At 39.2% G+C, this 15,856-nt stretch overlaps 1 protein-coding gene across 10 annotated transcripts in view; it reads right to left on the minus strand.

Annotated features, from left to right (window-relative positions):
• LOC126254530 (C-Jun-amino-terminal kinase-interacting protein 4) overlaps positions 1-15,856 on the minus strand; it is a 263,338-nt gene that overhangs the window by 214,963 nt on the left and 32,519 nt on the right. For 5 of the 10 annotated variants that reach the window (XM_049955327.1, XM_049955323.1, XM_049955320.1 and 2 more), the window contains exons 8-10: positions 7,807-7,851; positions 5,112-5,129; positions 4,948-5,005 (exon numbers count right to left, since the gene is read on the minus strand). In XM_049955327.1, coding sequence (XP_049811284.1) covers positions 4,948-5,005; positions 5,112-5,129; positions 7,807-7,851 — 121 coding nt within the window. Of the gene's footprint in view, positions 1-4,947; positions 5,006-5,111; positions 5,130-7,806; positions 7,852-9,263; positions 9,300-15,856 lie in introns of all 10 variants that reach the window. The other 5 variants (XM_049955319.1, XM_049955322.1, XM_049955328.1 and 2 more) reach the window with 3 other exon arrangements.

Here is a 15,856-nt window from a genome sequence, read left to right on the forward strand (position 1 = left end):
CATGCACACAAAAACTACAATACACCTGGATTAAAAATAGGTGTCATTATTTTTTTTATTTACTGTGGAAAAATTTTAGTTATAACAAAACACAGAACTACCTCAAACATACTCATTAAATTAAGAAAAATAATAACTGTTTTCTCTGTGATTACCATGACATCCAAGGACTTTCTATATAAATATAGTAATTTAAAATAATTAGACAGCAGCAGCAGCGCCAGTTGCATAATGCTTTATTGGTACCATGGTTTCTGGCTAAAGATTACCATCACAGGATTCCATGAAATGGTCTACCTATATTAGAAATGTGATAATCACTCCTTAAGAAAATGTGACGGTTCAGCCACTAAAGGCTGTAGGAGGAAACCATGCAATGTTTTCAGAACAAATTCCTGAAGTGATGACTGATGACTTGGTTCTTATGATGAGCCATGAAGCTCATTTTCACTTATCTGGCTTTGTTAACAATCAAACTTCTGATACCTGAGTACATGCATGGTCGAGATGTGGGGAATATGTGGGCCAATCAATGTTGCCATCTTGAGAAATCAGGTGACTACGGAATTTAATCCTCAAAGAATTATTCACAAAGTTAGCTGTGTGAACACTTACCCCATGTTGCTAGAACCACATTCAGTTGCATTTTAGGTATTGTCTTCCAGGTTAGGGTGCAAGAAATTTTTAAGCATTGATAGATATGTTCTGCAGTCAACATCAGTTTGTCCACCAGTTCCCTCAAACAAGTATGGCCCAATGACACACATCTTCATGTCATCACACCAAGTGTGGTATTACAGACAGTGAAGAGCTATACCAATTGTCATAGATGCAGCCTTAAAAATCTTTAATACTTCTTTATTAATTACTTATTTTTCAAAAACCTATTTTATCCCTTTAGTGGCTGAATTTCCAAAAATGCTGAAACACCTATTTTTTATTTTCTGACAGAGAAACCAGATACCAGTTTTTTTTATTTCTAGTTTCAAAATTCCCTTAATAGTGACATATTTTCAAAAAGCCTTTCATTCCCTATTTCACCCCCTTAGGACTGGAATTTCAAACAATTCCTTCTTAAACAAAGCAAGTTTCTGTAATTAGCGGTTTGGGCTGCGTGATGATGAGTCAGTCAGTCAGTCAGCACATTGACATTATATACAGGTATTGTACAAAATGCTGGAACACTACATTTGTTTAGTTTATAGTATATGTGGAAGGAACACAAAACAAGCCATCAAAGTTTACAGCTAAAGGTAAGTTAACTGAAGACACACACACACACACACACACACACACACACACACACACACACACACACACACACACACCTGCACAGTTAAATTGTGCCAGCCCAACATTCAATGCCAGGACTGCAATTCAGCAGGCAGACTGGGGTACAGAAGAAGGAAATAGGTGGGAAGCAGGAAGGGGTTTGAGGAAGGAGTTCAGACTGCTCAAAGGCTCAAAGGTTGAAAATAGCAATGCAGCAAGAAAAGGCAGCAGGTTCACAGGATAGCAATGTGACACACGGGATAGTAATGCCACACACAGGTACAGGAGTCTGCAAGTTTGTGTGGTACACAAAGAAAAGGATGTGGACTGGGAGGAGACGACATGAAACAGGAAGTGAAGAATGTTGGGTAGAGAGTGTGGGTGCATTGAGTTAGCACATACTGAAGCCTGGAGGATTAAAGGAATGAAGACTGTCTTGCAAAGACAATTCCCATCTGTGGAGTTCAGAAAAGCTCATGCTAGGGGGCATGGGGAGGGGGGGGGGGGGGTCATCCAGATGACATTGATTGTGAAAGAGCCCCTGAATTTGAGCACACTGTGCTCAGCTGCATGTTCCACCATTGGCTAGTCAACTCTGTTTTTCGTCATAGTTTTGTGGTGGTTGGTAGTCATGTCCATACAAAATGCGGTGCAGAAACTGCAGCAAAGATGATGTAAGGCATGGCTGCTTTCGCATGTGACCAGGATGTTGCACAAGTTTGGCAAGCAGTGAAACACTAATGCAGAAGGTGTGGGAAGGATTGTGAATAGGACACGCCTCAGAACTTCCAAGTGCTACGCTAACTCACTGGCTACAGTGCCCAAATGTCACATTCCTATCCTGTGCACCACAATTAAAAACAGTGCTTCCATGAGAGAGATTACAGTCCTTTCAGCAGATAACAGCACATGTGTAAACCAAGGGGTTGGGTTGTTTTGGGGAGGAGACCAGACAGCGAGGTCATCGGTCTCATCGGATTAGGGAAGGAAAGGGAAGGAAGTCGGCCGTGCCCTTTCAAAGGAGCCATCCCAGCATTTGCCTGGAGTTGTAAACCAAGGACTAAAAATACTACACAGCTCGCGTTTACTTTGTAATAGCAAAGAAACACACATATAACAAAAATGAATGATTCATTTTGCAAAATATTGACCACCAAGAAAGACCTCTTTGTTTGAGCTAATTGTATCTAATGTTAATACATGCAGTTAACCCACTAGGATTTCTATTGTCTTATGTACCTAAGATACTGCTTGGAATATAATAGAGGGAAACATTCCACGTGGGAAAAATATATCTAAAAACAAAGGTGATGTGACTTACCAAACGAAAGCGCTGGCAGGTTGATAGACACACAAACATACACACAAAACTCAAGCTTTCGCAACCAACGGTTGCTTCATCAGGAAAGAGGGAAGGAGAGGGAAAGATGAAAGGATGTGGGTTTAAAGGGAGAGGGTAAGGAGTCATTCCAATCCCGGGAGCGGAAAGACTTACCTTAGGAGGAAAAAAGGACAGATATACACACACACACACACACACACACACACACACACACACACACACACACATCCGCACATACACAGTCACAAGCAGACACATCCTTTCGTCTTTCCCTCTCCTTCCCTCTTTCCTGATGAAGCAACCGTTGGTTGCGAAAGCTTGAATTTTGTGTGTATGTTTGTGTTTGTTTGTGTGTCTATCGACCTGCCAGTGCTTTCGTTTGGTAAGTCACATCATCTTTGTTTTTAGATATAAGATACTGCTTGAATAGCTAAAAATATAATTTTTTCTGACCTACCTACAAAGAAGGAGAAAGTCTACAATAATGGCAAGTTCCCATACTACATTATCCAACTACTATAAAACAGCCTAAATGCAACTGACTGAAACAAATCTCTTTCTTGGTCTGTGCATTTGTCACAGACTTTGCAATTTCAAAACATCCACGCGCATTATCCTATTCAGGAGTACTTCATTAAGTAACATATCCATCTATTTCTGTACTCTTCAAACAACTGTGAATTGCGTGGCAGACGGTACATCCCACCATACCCATATTAGCAATTTTTTCCATTCCATTTACCTTTGGAGTGTGGGAAGAATGACTGACTTCCTCTGCATGTGCTGTAATTAATCTAATCTTGTCCTCTAAAGTCCCTACAGAAATAATACGAAGGGGTTTATAGTATATTCTCAGAGCCATTACTTAAAGCTAGTTCTTGAAACTTGGTAGGTAGGCTTTTTCCGGATTGTCATATAGAAGTGAATTCCTGCTGAAGCCAGATAAACCTATACATACACAGTTCAATGGTACACAATTATTTTAGTTCCAATTTATCTCCTTAATAAACCAGCACCCATAAACACTTCAATCACAAGCTTCAACAGGTATTAGGTTTTAATATAGAACAAACTGTAGACACACAAATCCAAAAATGGGCTGTCATGAATCATGACTAAATCACTTTTTTACCCTCTGCCACACTCATTACAATAGTTTGCGTAGTATAGATATAGACTTCAGATTCAGCTGTAAGTTCAGAACAACCACAACTGAAGTTTGTCCCAATTGTTACCTCATGGTCTTTTATTAATGACAGTTCTCACCCATTAAAGATTTTTTCAAAAAATTCTGTGAGAGCCCAATCACAATATAAACCAAATTATCAGTACATCTGTTATTTAAACAGAGGTATCACTTTGATTTTGCGAAAGACACATTTATATACTGGCACTTAACTTCCAGAAGTCTTCACAGCACATTTTATACAAACATACTGTTTACTGTCTAATCCTTTCTTGCAAACTTGTACTGCATTATGTGCTGGGTAAGTTTGAAGCTTAATTGTGAATGCCATGAAAAATTATGTAGTTAACTACAGAAATCCAACAATTGGAAGATGAGCTATGCAAACATTCACTGCCAAGGCATTAAATGTAAACAGTGAGAGACAAAAGCAAACAAGAATACTTTCTGCTTCACACAATGAACTTATTCTGCAGGTGCAAGATATTATAACAAATCAGAAGTTTTTCCTTTCCTCCAATGTAATTCTACAGTTTCCATAACTACCCCACGAAGCAAAGAGGGACGGAAATTCATGTTTCCATTGCTTGTTGGCGTTGCAGTCATTACGATGGAGTACTAGCTCAGAATGGATGTAGCAAATCAGTCATGCTATTGCTTCAGAAAATAAAGACACTTGCCAAAAGTGATGTAGGGAAAGCACAGGAAACTTAAATATGGGTGCCTGGACTGCATTTGGAAGTGCAGTCCTCCTGAACACATGTGCAACATTCAAACTTTCTAGCATAAACTGGAGTACAGGTATAATAAGTCCAGTATAATAGTAACAGGAATATTCTAGTACAAAAGGATGAGGGTAAAATGTATACCTACTTAAATCTGACTTCATGCACAACTTTGTCTGTTAAATAGATCTCAAATTCAGTAGAAATGTACATATTCAGTTGTGTCCCACATGCAACCATTAATACCCTTTACAATAATGCCATGCAAGTTACTGATGCACATATTTGTTAATATGGAGCTCAGTTATTCAGAGCATTGGCTCATGTGATTGTAACATGAACCATAAAAAATGACCATCTGCATGTGTCAGTCTAGAGCACAAGTAAAATACTTCAAACCAGAGATTTCTCCTCGTACTTACTTTGTTGCAAGCAGCTCATTATTTTCCATGATCAAGTTCTCAACTTCTTTGCCCATGCCTGGAAAAATAGAGGAAAGTAACAAAAATAATTGCCGAGTTAATGTGTTCTATTTTAGTTCAAAAACAAAAAATGTGCTTTTAAAACAGAAACATAAAATTCTTACCAAAGAAATTGTCGTTAACTGTAGATGGTAACCGCACCGCACAAGGGAAGAGCAAAAAGAGAAAATGTTGGTATGTTAGTACAGTTAGACAAGCAGTAGAACACACATAAAAGGAGTTCACAAACACTTGCCTTCAGTATATTCAATAACAATTTTTTACTTATTACGGATTTCAAAAGCATTTAAAACAATTTCATACATAAAAACTTCATCATCATTTCAATTTGGTTATTTCAAAATGAAGAGTTTGAAAATTGTGATGTGCATTAATTTTCCTTTTTTAAATGTTACTTTACTACAATTCTGAAAGTATAGATGCAATTTTCACTAAAAAGAGATACATGAATAATTACTGAAGGCAACAAAACTAAAGCCAAGTGCAGATCTAGCTTTACGTAGTAATACTTATCATGCCATTAAAAAAAGCAAACATCTACAAGAGTGAAATTTAATACCATACCTCTACATACTATGAGTGTCATGCAAAGACACACATGCACAAGAAAATATATCATAAAAAATTAAAGATGATTTACTCAAATTTATGACGTTCATTGTTACATACTTTATCCATAGGAACACAGGGAACAAAAACATGATTATTATCTCAAGGAAAAAATCAAACACAGGAAGATGCCAGTGATTCGTGAACAGCACAAACCAACACTATTTTACATTCTACATTCCAAAATTAATCATCATGTTTGTATGCATTTCATCACTTAATATTTTGGACAGTTTTAAGAATCACTTTTTTTCTAGTAAGTCCTTTCGGTTGTCAGGAACTTTAAAAAATATCACTAACTCAGCACTGTCAGAAATATAATTTGCTAGTCACACAAGACAACATATTTTTGTGATGATAGCAGTAACATTAACTTTATAAGAACACAATGCTTATCTTCTCCAACATTTCACAGTTGTTAAGAAAATCTACGTTCATGTGAATGGCTTGGAATGTTTACTTTCTTTACTAAATTCTTTATCCTAAACGAGACCACTCACCAAAAAGCAGAAGTGCTGAACTATTGATAGGCGCGTGCACACACACACACACACACACACACACACACACACACACACACACCACACCTATGCCTCTACATTTTGTGTCAGCCAGACTAACAGTGCCAATGCTATTTTTCAGCAGGAGTGGAGAGGGAGGCAGGAGGGTGGAGAGGGAGGCAGGAGGGTGGAGAGGGAGGCAGGAGGGTGGAGAGGGAGGCAGGAGGGTGGAGAGGGAGGCAGGAGGGTGGAGAGGGAGGCAGGAGGGTGGAGAGGGAGGCAGGAGGGTGGAGAGCGAGGCAGGAGGGGACAAGGAGTGGGTGGCTAGCAGCTCAAAGGGGTGGGAGTGGAGGGGGTTGTGAAAGGACTGGGGATATGTGAGGATATGGCACAAGATATGTTTGTGGACTAGGTTTGTGGGGTTTTGCCTCTCTGTGAAGGCCTTTGTGACACCTTCAGTATACAGGGTAAGGGAGTTCTTGTCAACACAGATACATCATACACAGACAGCTGGGCTATATGGCAGGGATCTTTTGGTGTAGAAGGGATGGCAGCTGTTGAATTTTTTGCTTTTGTGAGTGCCTACAGGCTTCTGGTTTTCGGCAAGTGGCCTCCTTTAACATTAAAATATTTACATTCTATGAGCACTTTCCTACGACGTAATTTCTTTTGCTAGTTATAATTCTAATGTTATGGTCCCAAATTTAAAGATGTAAAGACTAAGTTTACAGTGACTGTTACTGGAAATAGATGCTACCTTTTGCTAAATGACAATATATGCCTCATAGAAAGTTCCACTGATTTGTTACTAATTGCCCTTACCCTTTTCAACTCTACTCTGTACTAGCTAGGCACACCTTAAATGACGTGGATTTTTTTTTTTTTTATTAGAATACGGCTTTAAACAGAAAGCATATATGGACAAGACTCATGCTCCTTTTCCAGAGGTAAAACAGATGCATGCATAACATATAATGTAATGCTGAATAAACCCATATCATCTGTGAAATCAGCTTGCCAGATGCGTCATGAATAATATAGTGATGGCATGTTCTAAATTAAATTTTTGTCTATACTGAACATAAAAGACTGAATTCCTTGAAAGACAACATAAACCAACACACTAGAGCAATGGTTCCCAACAGGTGGTCCGTGGACCCCCAAGGGTCCACGAGCTATGTCAGAGGGGTCCGTAAGATGCTATTAGAATAAAAAATATATTGAATATATTTTGTATGCTAAGAGATTTTTTGTTTTGGCCACTCAATATTTTTTTCAATAATGAATATGTCAATGTTTTTTCTAAGTACCAAAAATAGAAAATGTATAAAAAGACTCTTAATTTGGTTTTTTTAGGTACTTGATACTGTGATATGACAAGGTACCAATCATGCTCGATGAGAGGTTGGAAACCACTGCACTAGAGCATTAGGAACTATATCGTGTTTCAAGTTCTGTGAGGTTTAGCAATAAATGTATACAGTAGATCCCTACATTCTGTATGTTATGAAGACATTGTAAACGAAATGCAAATTTCAGTCTACATTTGGAAATAAATACGATGTTAACACTATCTGGCATCTTCCTTTAGCTGCAATGAGGCCTCTGTAGAAATTTTTTTTTTAAATGTGGACAAAAGACACAAATTTAGATTTAGTTTATCTTGAAAAATACAAAAATTTTACTCTACCCGTTTGTGCTAGAGAACTGCCCATTTCCGTTTCCCCGTCACTGTCTGTGTGGCACAACATGCAAAAAAACCAGAAAGAAAAGAAACTATATGCCAAATTCTAGCAGATACTAAAAATTATTTCATGCTTATAAAGCAACTATACTATAATTTGGAACATGCATTTCTGCATCTCTCAACTTTATTCAATTACTTCTATGAGTTGTACCAGCAACTGCTAACTGTGTAACAAAATGAAAAAAAATATATACATCAACTTAATGTTTAATAAGCTTTATTTATTGTAGCTGGTGTAAATACTTGTCAATATGCAAAAAATGGGCAACTAAGTCACTAGTTGCAGAGTACAAATGAAAATCTGGTTAGGGGAATAACAGAGAGAAGAGTAATAATGGGGGAGAGTAGAGGAGGAGTAATAATAGGGAAGGAGGAGGAACAAACAAAAGTGGAAGTAGAGCCACAATGAATGAGGATGGAAATGAGTAACAATGGAACCTGCTGAAGGACAGGCAACAAAGAAGTACCCCAAGGAGAAACAATAATTGAGGATGAAGGAGAAGAAATAAAAATGGGGGTAGGAAGAAGGGACAGCAACGAGGGCAAGGGACAGCAATTGTAGAGAGGGTACGAATAGCACTGGGGGGGGGGGAGGGGGAGGATAGCCTTTGGGGGGGGGGGTAGGAATAGCAACAGGGGGGAATGGGCAATTTGGCAGAGGGGGGGCAGCAATTTGGCAGAGGGGGGGCAGCAATTTGGCAGAGGGGGGCAGCAATTTGGTAAGGAGGGGGGCAACAATTTGGTAGGGAGGGGGGCAGCAATTTGGTAAGGAGGGGGGCAGCAATTTGGTATGCGGGGCAGCAATTTGGAAGGGGTGGGCAGGAATTTGGTAGGGGGGGGGGGGAGTAATTTGGTGGGGGACAGCAATTTGGTGGGGGGATAGCAATTTGGGGTGGAGAAATATCAAGTTTTGTGGGTGGGAGGAAGCACCAATGGGGGAAGGGAAGAAGGAATACTGACATGAGAGAGAGAGAGAGAGAAAAGGAATAACAACAACTGAGAGGGGAGAGGACATAGGAAGAGAGAATACATATGTAATGCAGTGTTGTTTTTAAATATTCTGTCTAACTGTGTTGATTAATGACATGCTCAGGAAAAGTGCTACAGGAGGTGCATATAATATTGTGATAAATTATCATGCAAGCTGCAAATTCCTATCTACAAGTAATGATCTGAAAATACACAGCTCGAAAACAGAATTTAAATAAATATAGTCACAATCATAAAGAGAATTTGTAAAAACTTAAGACCAGAAGTAGGCAAAAACACAAATTTGCATTTTTAAAATACGTAGCTCCAGCATTCTTCAGGCGATATGGAACTGAGCATGCATCATCAGAAGCTACCGTACAAACTACATCCAACACCAATTTTCACATCTGAAAGCATATATTACGAACCAGATGATGCATACTCCCCAGGATGAACCCAGCTGCCTGCACATTGAACAGAGCTTTAAAAGTTTTTTCTGTGTTTTGTTTTCTCAATCAGTTTATTTTTTTAATGAATCAAATTTTAATTTCAAGAAAGTACAATGTGGAACAGAAAATGAACACCAACTTACAATCTCACGAAAGATTAATTTTTGTGAAGGTGCTTGTTTTAACTCACTCTGAATATTACCTGATGCCTATTCACTTTATCAGAATTCGCAGTGTCTTTTTCTTATCTATGCTATCTGCATATTTATTCTTTTTCCTTTCCATTTTTATCTGCCTCTCTCACCTTGTAAAACAAATGCTTATGAAGTTACAGTGGCTAGGAAACTGATTTTTTTTTTTTTTTTAATTTTGCATTTGTCTTCCCAATCTAGCTATATAGTTCTTTTAAGAACTGGTAAGCAAGTACTCCAATTCGGTCCCACATATTGTTAAATTTATTTTTCAGTAAGGTATTTTGAATGTGATTTCAAGATCTTTACAACAAATCTAAGGTGGGCAAAATAAACTGATATTTACGATACTATAAGAAAAATAGCATTTTAGAAAAATGATATGATAAGCACCATGCAAACAATACTAAGTTGTGTGGGCACACACAGGGTCACATGCTATTATATATTTCTTGTCTCTCTCAGATTTTCAGTTTTAGTTGTTTTCATAAACAAATTCATAAGCTTAATAGTCATTCAAAATCACAAAATGTTGCAATTATTAAAAGACACTTTATTAAGCATGTGTTATATTGCTATCCTAATATGTAAATATATGAACAATGAGAAATGAGCAACAATGAAAAATTAATAAATAAAATGTTAAATCCCAAATGTGGTGGAAAAAAATGGCAAGTACTTATCTCCAGGAGGTGCAACATCCAGTACTGATGACAGAAATATTTAAAAGTGAGCACAGCACTTCTAGTTTTCAGAACAATAAACTCCTTCTTCAGGGGGGAAAAGCCATTTTCCAGTGAAGTTGAGAAAGGACAAAAAGGGGGGGGGGGGGGGAGGATCACTCAGAGCTCCTGGCTAAGGACCCATGTATTAAGATAAGGGTGGAAGGAAGGCAAATATCAATGAAAAGGCATCGGGAGGTCGCAGTTCATACACTGTAGAAATTGTGCCAGATTCAGTTCGGATATGTGCACCCCCTTTCTTTTATCACTTGCTGTCTCTCTTCCCCCCACCCCCATCCCCATTCTTTCTATTATCAAACTTAATTATTCTTTGGAAATCGCATTCTCTCTTCCTTTTCAAGGTCATCTTTATTTCTCACTATCCCATCCTATCACCAACACAAGCTGGCACAGAGCTTACATGTACTTTTAGGGACAATCAAATAGTTCCATTTCAGGGCACTGCTGCAGCACATATGCAATGTAGTGCAACTCTGATGCATGTATATAAGCACAAACATGTGCATGCGGAAATGTGAAATATGGCGACATTACTACCAAACAAGTCCAAACAGAACCAACGTGCTGCCATTCTTTTCTTGGCTGCCAAAAGACAAACACCAATAGAAATCCATCAGAAAATGAAGACTATTTATGGGGCAGCATGTCTGTCAAAACCCACCACTGCAGAATGGTGTGCATGGACTGTGCTGGTCATGATTTGACATGTATGTCCCCGTATCATAAATGTCGCAACCCAGAAGCTATGTCAACTTAAATGAGACTCACACTAGCGCCTGCCCTGTAGCCCTGATCTCTGCCCCTGTCACTATCACACCTTCAATCCCTTAGAAATGCCTTGTAAGGTCGACAAATCCAGTCTGATGACAACATGCAGCTGGCAGTTATGGACTTCTTCATGCAGTAGGACATTGTGTTTTATCAAAGGGATATCTTCAACCTATTGTGCTGGTGGGATGATTGCCTCGATGATCACGACAATTTTGCTCAATTGGCATACAAATTGTGGACTGTGCAGTCTTGAATGGAGATTTTTTTGATCACCTCTTATACATTTGATCTCCTCTTCTCTATGATGTCCATTGTTTGAAGTTTAGTCTCCCTTCTTTCTCACACCAGGTTTGGCCAGAGTTCTGAGTGACCTGCCCACCAATTTCAACTTCCCACAATAAATTTCTCTTTCCTCCCTGAATAATGGCTATATTGTGGGAGTTAAGAGTGTGTGTTCTATGTTCGTATTTCTGTTGTTAGTTGTGGATGTTGTGCCACCTGAAAGCAAACTCTTTGCACTCAGAGACAAAAGTTTAAATCTTGAGAAAATCTTTGGATCAAGATTATAAACAGTACTTACTGATACATACTGCAAAATTCACAGGGATCTTGATATCTGTGTTTATCACCGTAATTACTAACTTTATATACATTCATAAATCTACAGGAAGCTATACCAAATCTGAATTGGTGTCATTACAAGTTCCACTCAATGTTACAATACAATTAAACTAGAAGAGACTGCAAATTAGATAGGGCATGAAATTCCCAGGCAGAATCTCAAATTAACATATGGTATATGGGAGCAGACAAAATACAGTAGCCAGTGTTCATTCATAATAAATAGCATATTGCAAACAGGATAGAATGAGACAGCTGCAGAACCAAAACCAACCAAAGTTAGGTAAAAGCAAATGGGACAAAGCACAGCAGAAATTAATGACAGAAAAGTATTTTGGATGTTGTTGCAATGATGCTTACGAGTACATGTAATAGGAACTAATCAGTGAAGAAATGACATCTGGAGAGCATCCTCTCACTTACAGGATACCACAGCAGAGGTAACATTTTACTACTATCAGTTTAGTATATGTCAAGACACGCAAAGTGGATGCCATCAATACAGCAACTTTAGTTTTTCAGAACTTATCACAGAATGGCCAAGCATATAGTTGGTACAAATTCTCCAGAAAGTATGAGAGAAAAATTTATGGGCTATTAGGGTAAAGACTTTCGTACTTGAAGAAACTATTAACAAGTTAGACACTTCAAAGTAATTCCCATGAGTTTTAATGCACTTCTCCACTCACGTTCATCGGCTCCTCTAACAATGACTTCTTAATTGCCTGTAAAGTTATAAAAAATACTTCGATATGTTCTGCAAAAATACTTGTTTATATTTATCTATAAATAAACATCACACAATATGAAGAATGCACTTATTTTGCTGTTTTTATCATGTTCTGAGAAGCGTCAAAGCAAAAGAATGTGAGAAAGCAAAGTACATAAACTAGGAGAGCATCTGTGAACTGTTTCCTGTCTGGACTAAAATCTACTTGATGGGATAATGTGCACAGTCATTATTCAGCATTCTCAATTTCTTATGCCACAAATCAGGCTTCTGACTGAACTATTTCACACCTGTGTTTCATTACCTCAAGGTAGTAAACAGAACTGACTCTGAGAATCAGGCACACATTCATGTGTTGCTACAGCAACAACAAAACAATCAGTCTTCAAAATTTAATGTCATAGCTTATACACACACTATTGCATGCTTGTTAACAAAAGCACACACACATCAAAGAAAGTTTTGCATCAACTTGGTTCCGAGAGTTCCAAACCTGTACAGAAAATTGGAATAGAGCTCAACATAAAAATCATTTCCGCCCTTTTTATTGCTCATGAAAACTACACATTGCACGTTGTACCACCACAGCAAGACCTTCAGAGATGGTGGTCCAGATTGGTGTACACACCGGTACCTCTAATACCTGGTAGCACATCCTCTTGCATGCCTGTATTCGTCATGGCATACTATCCAGAAGTTCATAAAGACACTTTTGGTCCAGAGTGTCACACTCCACAATGGTGATTCAGCATAGATCCCTCAGAGTGGTTGGTGGGTCACGTCATCCATAAACAGCCCTTTTCAATCTATCCCAGATATGTTCCATAATAGGGTTCTTGTCTAGAGAACATGCTGGCCACTCTAGTCGAGCGATGCCGTTGTCCTGAAGGAAGTCATTCACAAGATGTGCACGATTTGAGCGTGAATTGTCGTCCATGAAGACGAATGTCTCATCAATATGCTGCCGATACGATTGCACTATCTGTCGGAGGATGGCATTCATGTATCGTACAGCTATTAGGGCGCCTCCCATGACAACCAGTGATGTACGTCGGCTCCACATAATGCCGCCCCAACACAGCAGGGAGCCTCCACATTGTTGCAGCACTTGATAGACAGTGTGTTGTCTAAAGCGTTCAGTCTGACCAGGTTGCCTCCAAACATGTCTCTGACAACTGTCTGGTTCAAAGCATATGCGACACTCATCGGTGATGCCAATCCTGAGCGGTCCATTCGGCATGTTGTTGGGCCCATCTGCATGGTGTCGTGATTGCAAAGATGGACCTCACCATCGACATTGGGAGTGAAGTTGCACATCACGCAGCCTATTGTGCACAGTTTGAGTCATATCATGACATCCTGTGGCTGCACAAAAAGCATTATTCAACATGGTGGCGTTGCTGTCAGGGTTCCTCCAAGGCAAAATCCGTAGGTAGTGGTCATCCACTGCAGTAGTAGCCTTTGGACTGCCTGAGCGAAGCATGTCATCGACATTTCCTGTCTCTCTGTATCTCCTCCATGCCCGAACAACATCGCTTTGGTTCACTCCGAGACGCCTGGACACTTCCCTTGTTGAGAGTCCTTCTTGGCACAAAGTGCCAATGCGGATGCAATTGAACCGTGGTATTGACCATCTAGGCATGGTTGAACTACAAACAACACGAGCCGTGTACCCCTTTCCTGATGGAATGGCTAGAACTGATCGGCTGTCAGACCCCCTCCATCTAAAAGGCACTGCTCATGCATGGTTGTTTACATCTTTGGGCGGGTTTAGTGACATCTCTGAATAGTCAAAGGGATTGTGCCTGTGATACAATATCCACAGTCAACATCTGTCTTCAGGAGTTCTGGGAACAAGGGCGATGCAAAACTTTTTCTGATGTGTGTATTATCTTCTACATCCACATCTACACGGATACTCTGCAAATCGCGCATGAGTGAATGCCTGGTAGAGGGTTCATAGAACCACCTTTACAATAATTCTCTATCATTCCACACTAACAGTGCGCGAAAAAAATGAACACCTATATCTTTCTGTGGGAGCTCTGATTTCCGTTATTTTATTATGATGATCGTTTCTCCCTATGTAGGTCAGTGTCAATAAAATATTTTTTTGCATTCAGAGGAGGCAGTTTGTGACAAATTTTGTGAGAAGATTCCACCACAACAAAAAGTGCCTTTGTTTTAATGATGTCCATCGCAAATCCTGTACCATGTCTGTGACATTCTGTCCCCTCCTTTGCAATAATACAAAATGTGCTGCTCTTCTTTGAACTTTCTCGATGGGCTCCATTAATCCTATCTGGTAAGGATCACAGATCGCACAGCAGTTCTCCAAAAGAGGATGGACGGACGTTGTGTGGTCTGTTACATTTTCTAAGTGATCTGCCAATAAAATGCAGTCTTTGGTTTGCCTTCCCCACAACATTTTCTATGCGTTCTTTCATCTTAAATTGTTCTTAATTATAATTCCTATGTATTTAGCTGAATTTATGGTCTTTAGATCAGATGATTTATTGTGTAACCAAGTTTAACAGATTCCTTTTAGCAATTATGTGGATGACCACACACTTTTCATTATTTATGATCAATTGCCAATTTTTGCACAGTTTAGACATCTTTTCTAAATCATTTTGCAATTTGTTTTCAACTTCTGTTGAGTTTACTAGATGTTAAATGATAGCATCATCTGCAAACAACCTATGACAGCTGCTCAGATTGTCTCCTAAATCATTCATATACAGGGTGTTACAAAAAGGTATGGCCAAACTTTCAGGAAACATTCCTCACACACAAATAAAGAAAAGAGGTTATGTGGTCATGTGTCCAGAAACGCTTAATTTCCATGTTAGAGCTCATTTTAGTTTCGTCCACCTATGCTCAATGGAGCACGTTATCATGATTTCATACGGGATACTCTACCTGTGCTGCTAGAACATGTGCCTTTACAAGTACGACACATGTGGTTCATGCACGATGGAGCTCCTGCACATTTCAGTCGAAGTGTTCGTACGCTTCTCAACAACAGATTCGGTGACCGATGGATTGGTAGAAGCGGACCAATTCCATGGCCTCCACGCTCTCCTGACCTCAACTCCCTTGACTTTCATTTATGGGGGCATTTGAAAGCTCTTGTCTATGCAACCCCGGTACCAAATGTAGAGACTCTTCGTGCTCGTATTGTGGACGGCTGTGATACAATACGCCATTCTCCAGGGCTGCATCAGTGCATCAGGGATTCCATGCGACAGAGGGTGGATGCATGTATCCTCGCTAACGGAGGACATTTTGAACATTTCCTGTAAAAAAGTGTTTGAAGTCATGCTGGTATGTTCTGTTGCTGTCTGTTTCCATTCCATGATTAATGTGATTTGAAGAGAAGTAATAAAATGAGCTCTAACATGGAAAGTAAGCGTTTCCGAACACATGTCCACATAACATATTTTCTTTCTTTGTGTGTGAGGAATGTTTCCTGAAAGTTTGGCTGTACCTTTTTGTAACACCCTGTAGATAAGG

The sequence above is a fragment of the Schistocerca nitens genome, chromosome 1, assembly GCF_023898315.1.
Source record: "Schistocerca nitens isolate TAMUIC-IGC-003100 chromosome 1, iqSchNite1.1, whole genome shotgun sequence".
Taxonomy (NCBI): Eukaryota; Metazoa; Arthropoda; class Insecta; order Orthoptera; family Acrididae; genus Schistocerca; species Schistocerca nitens.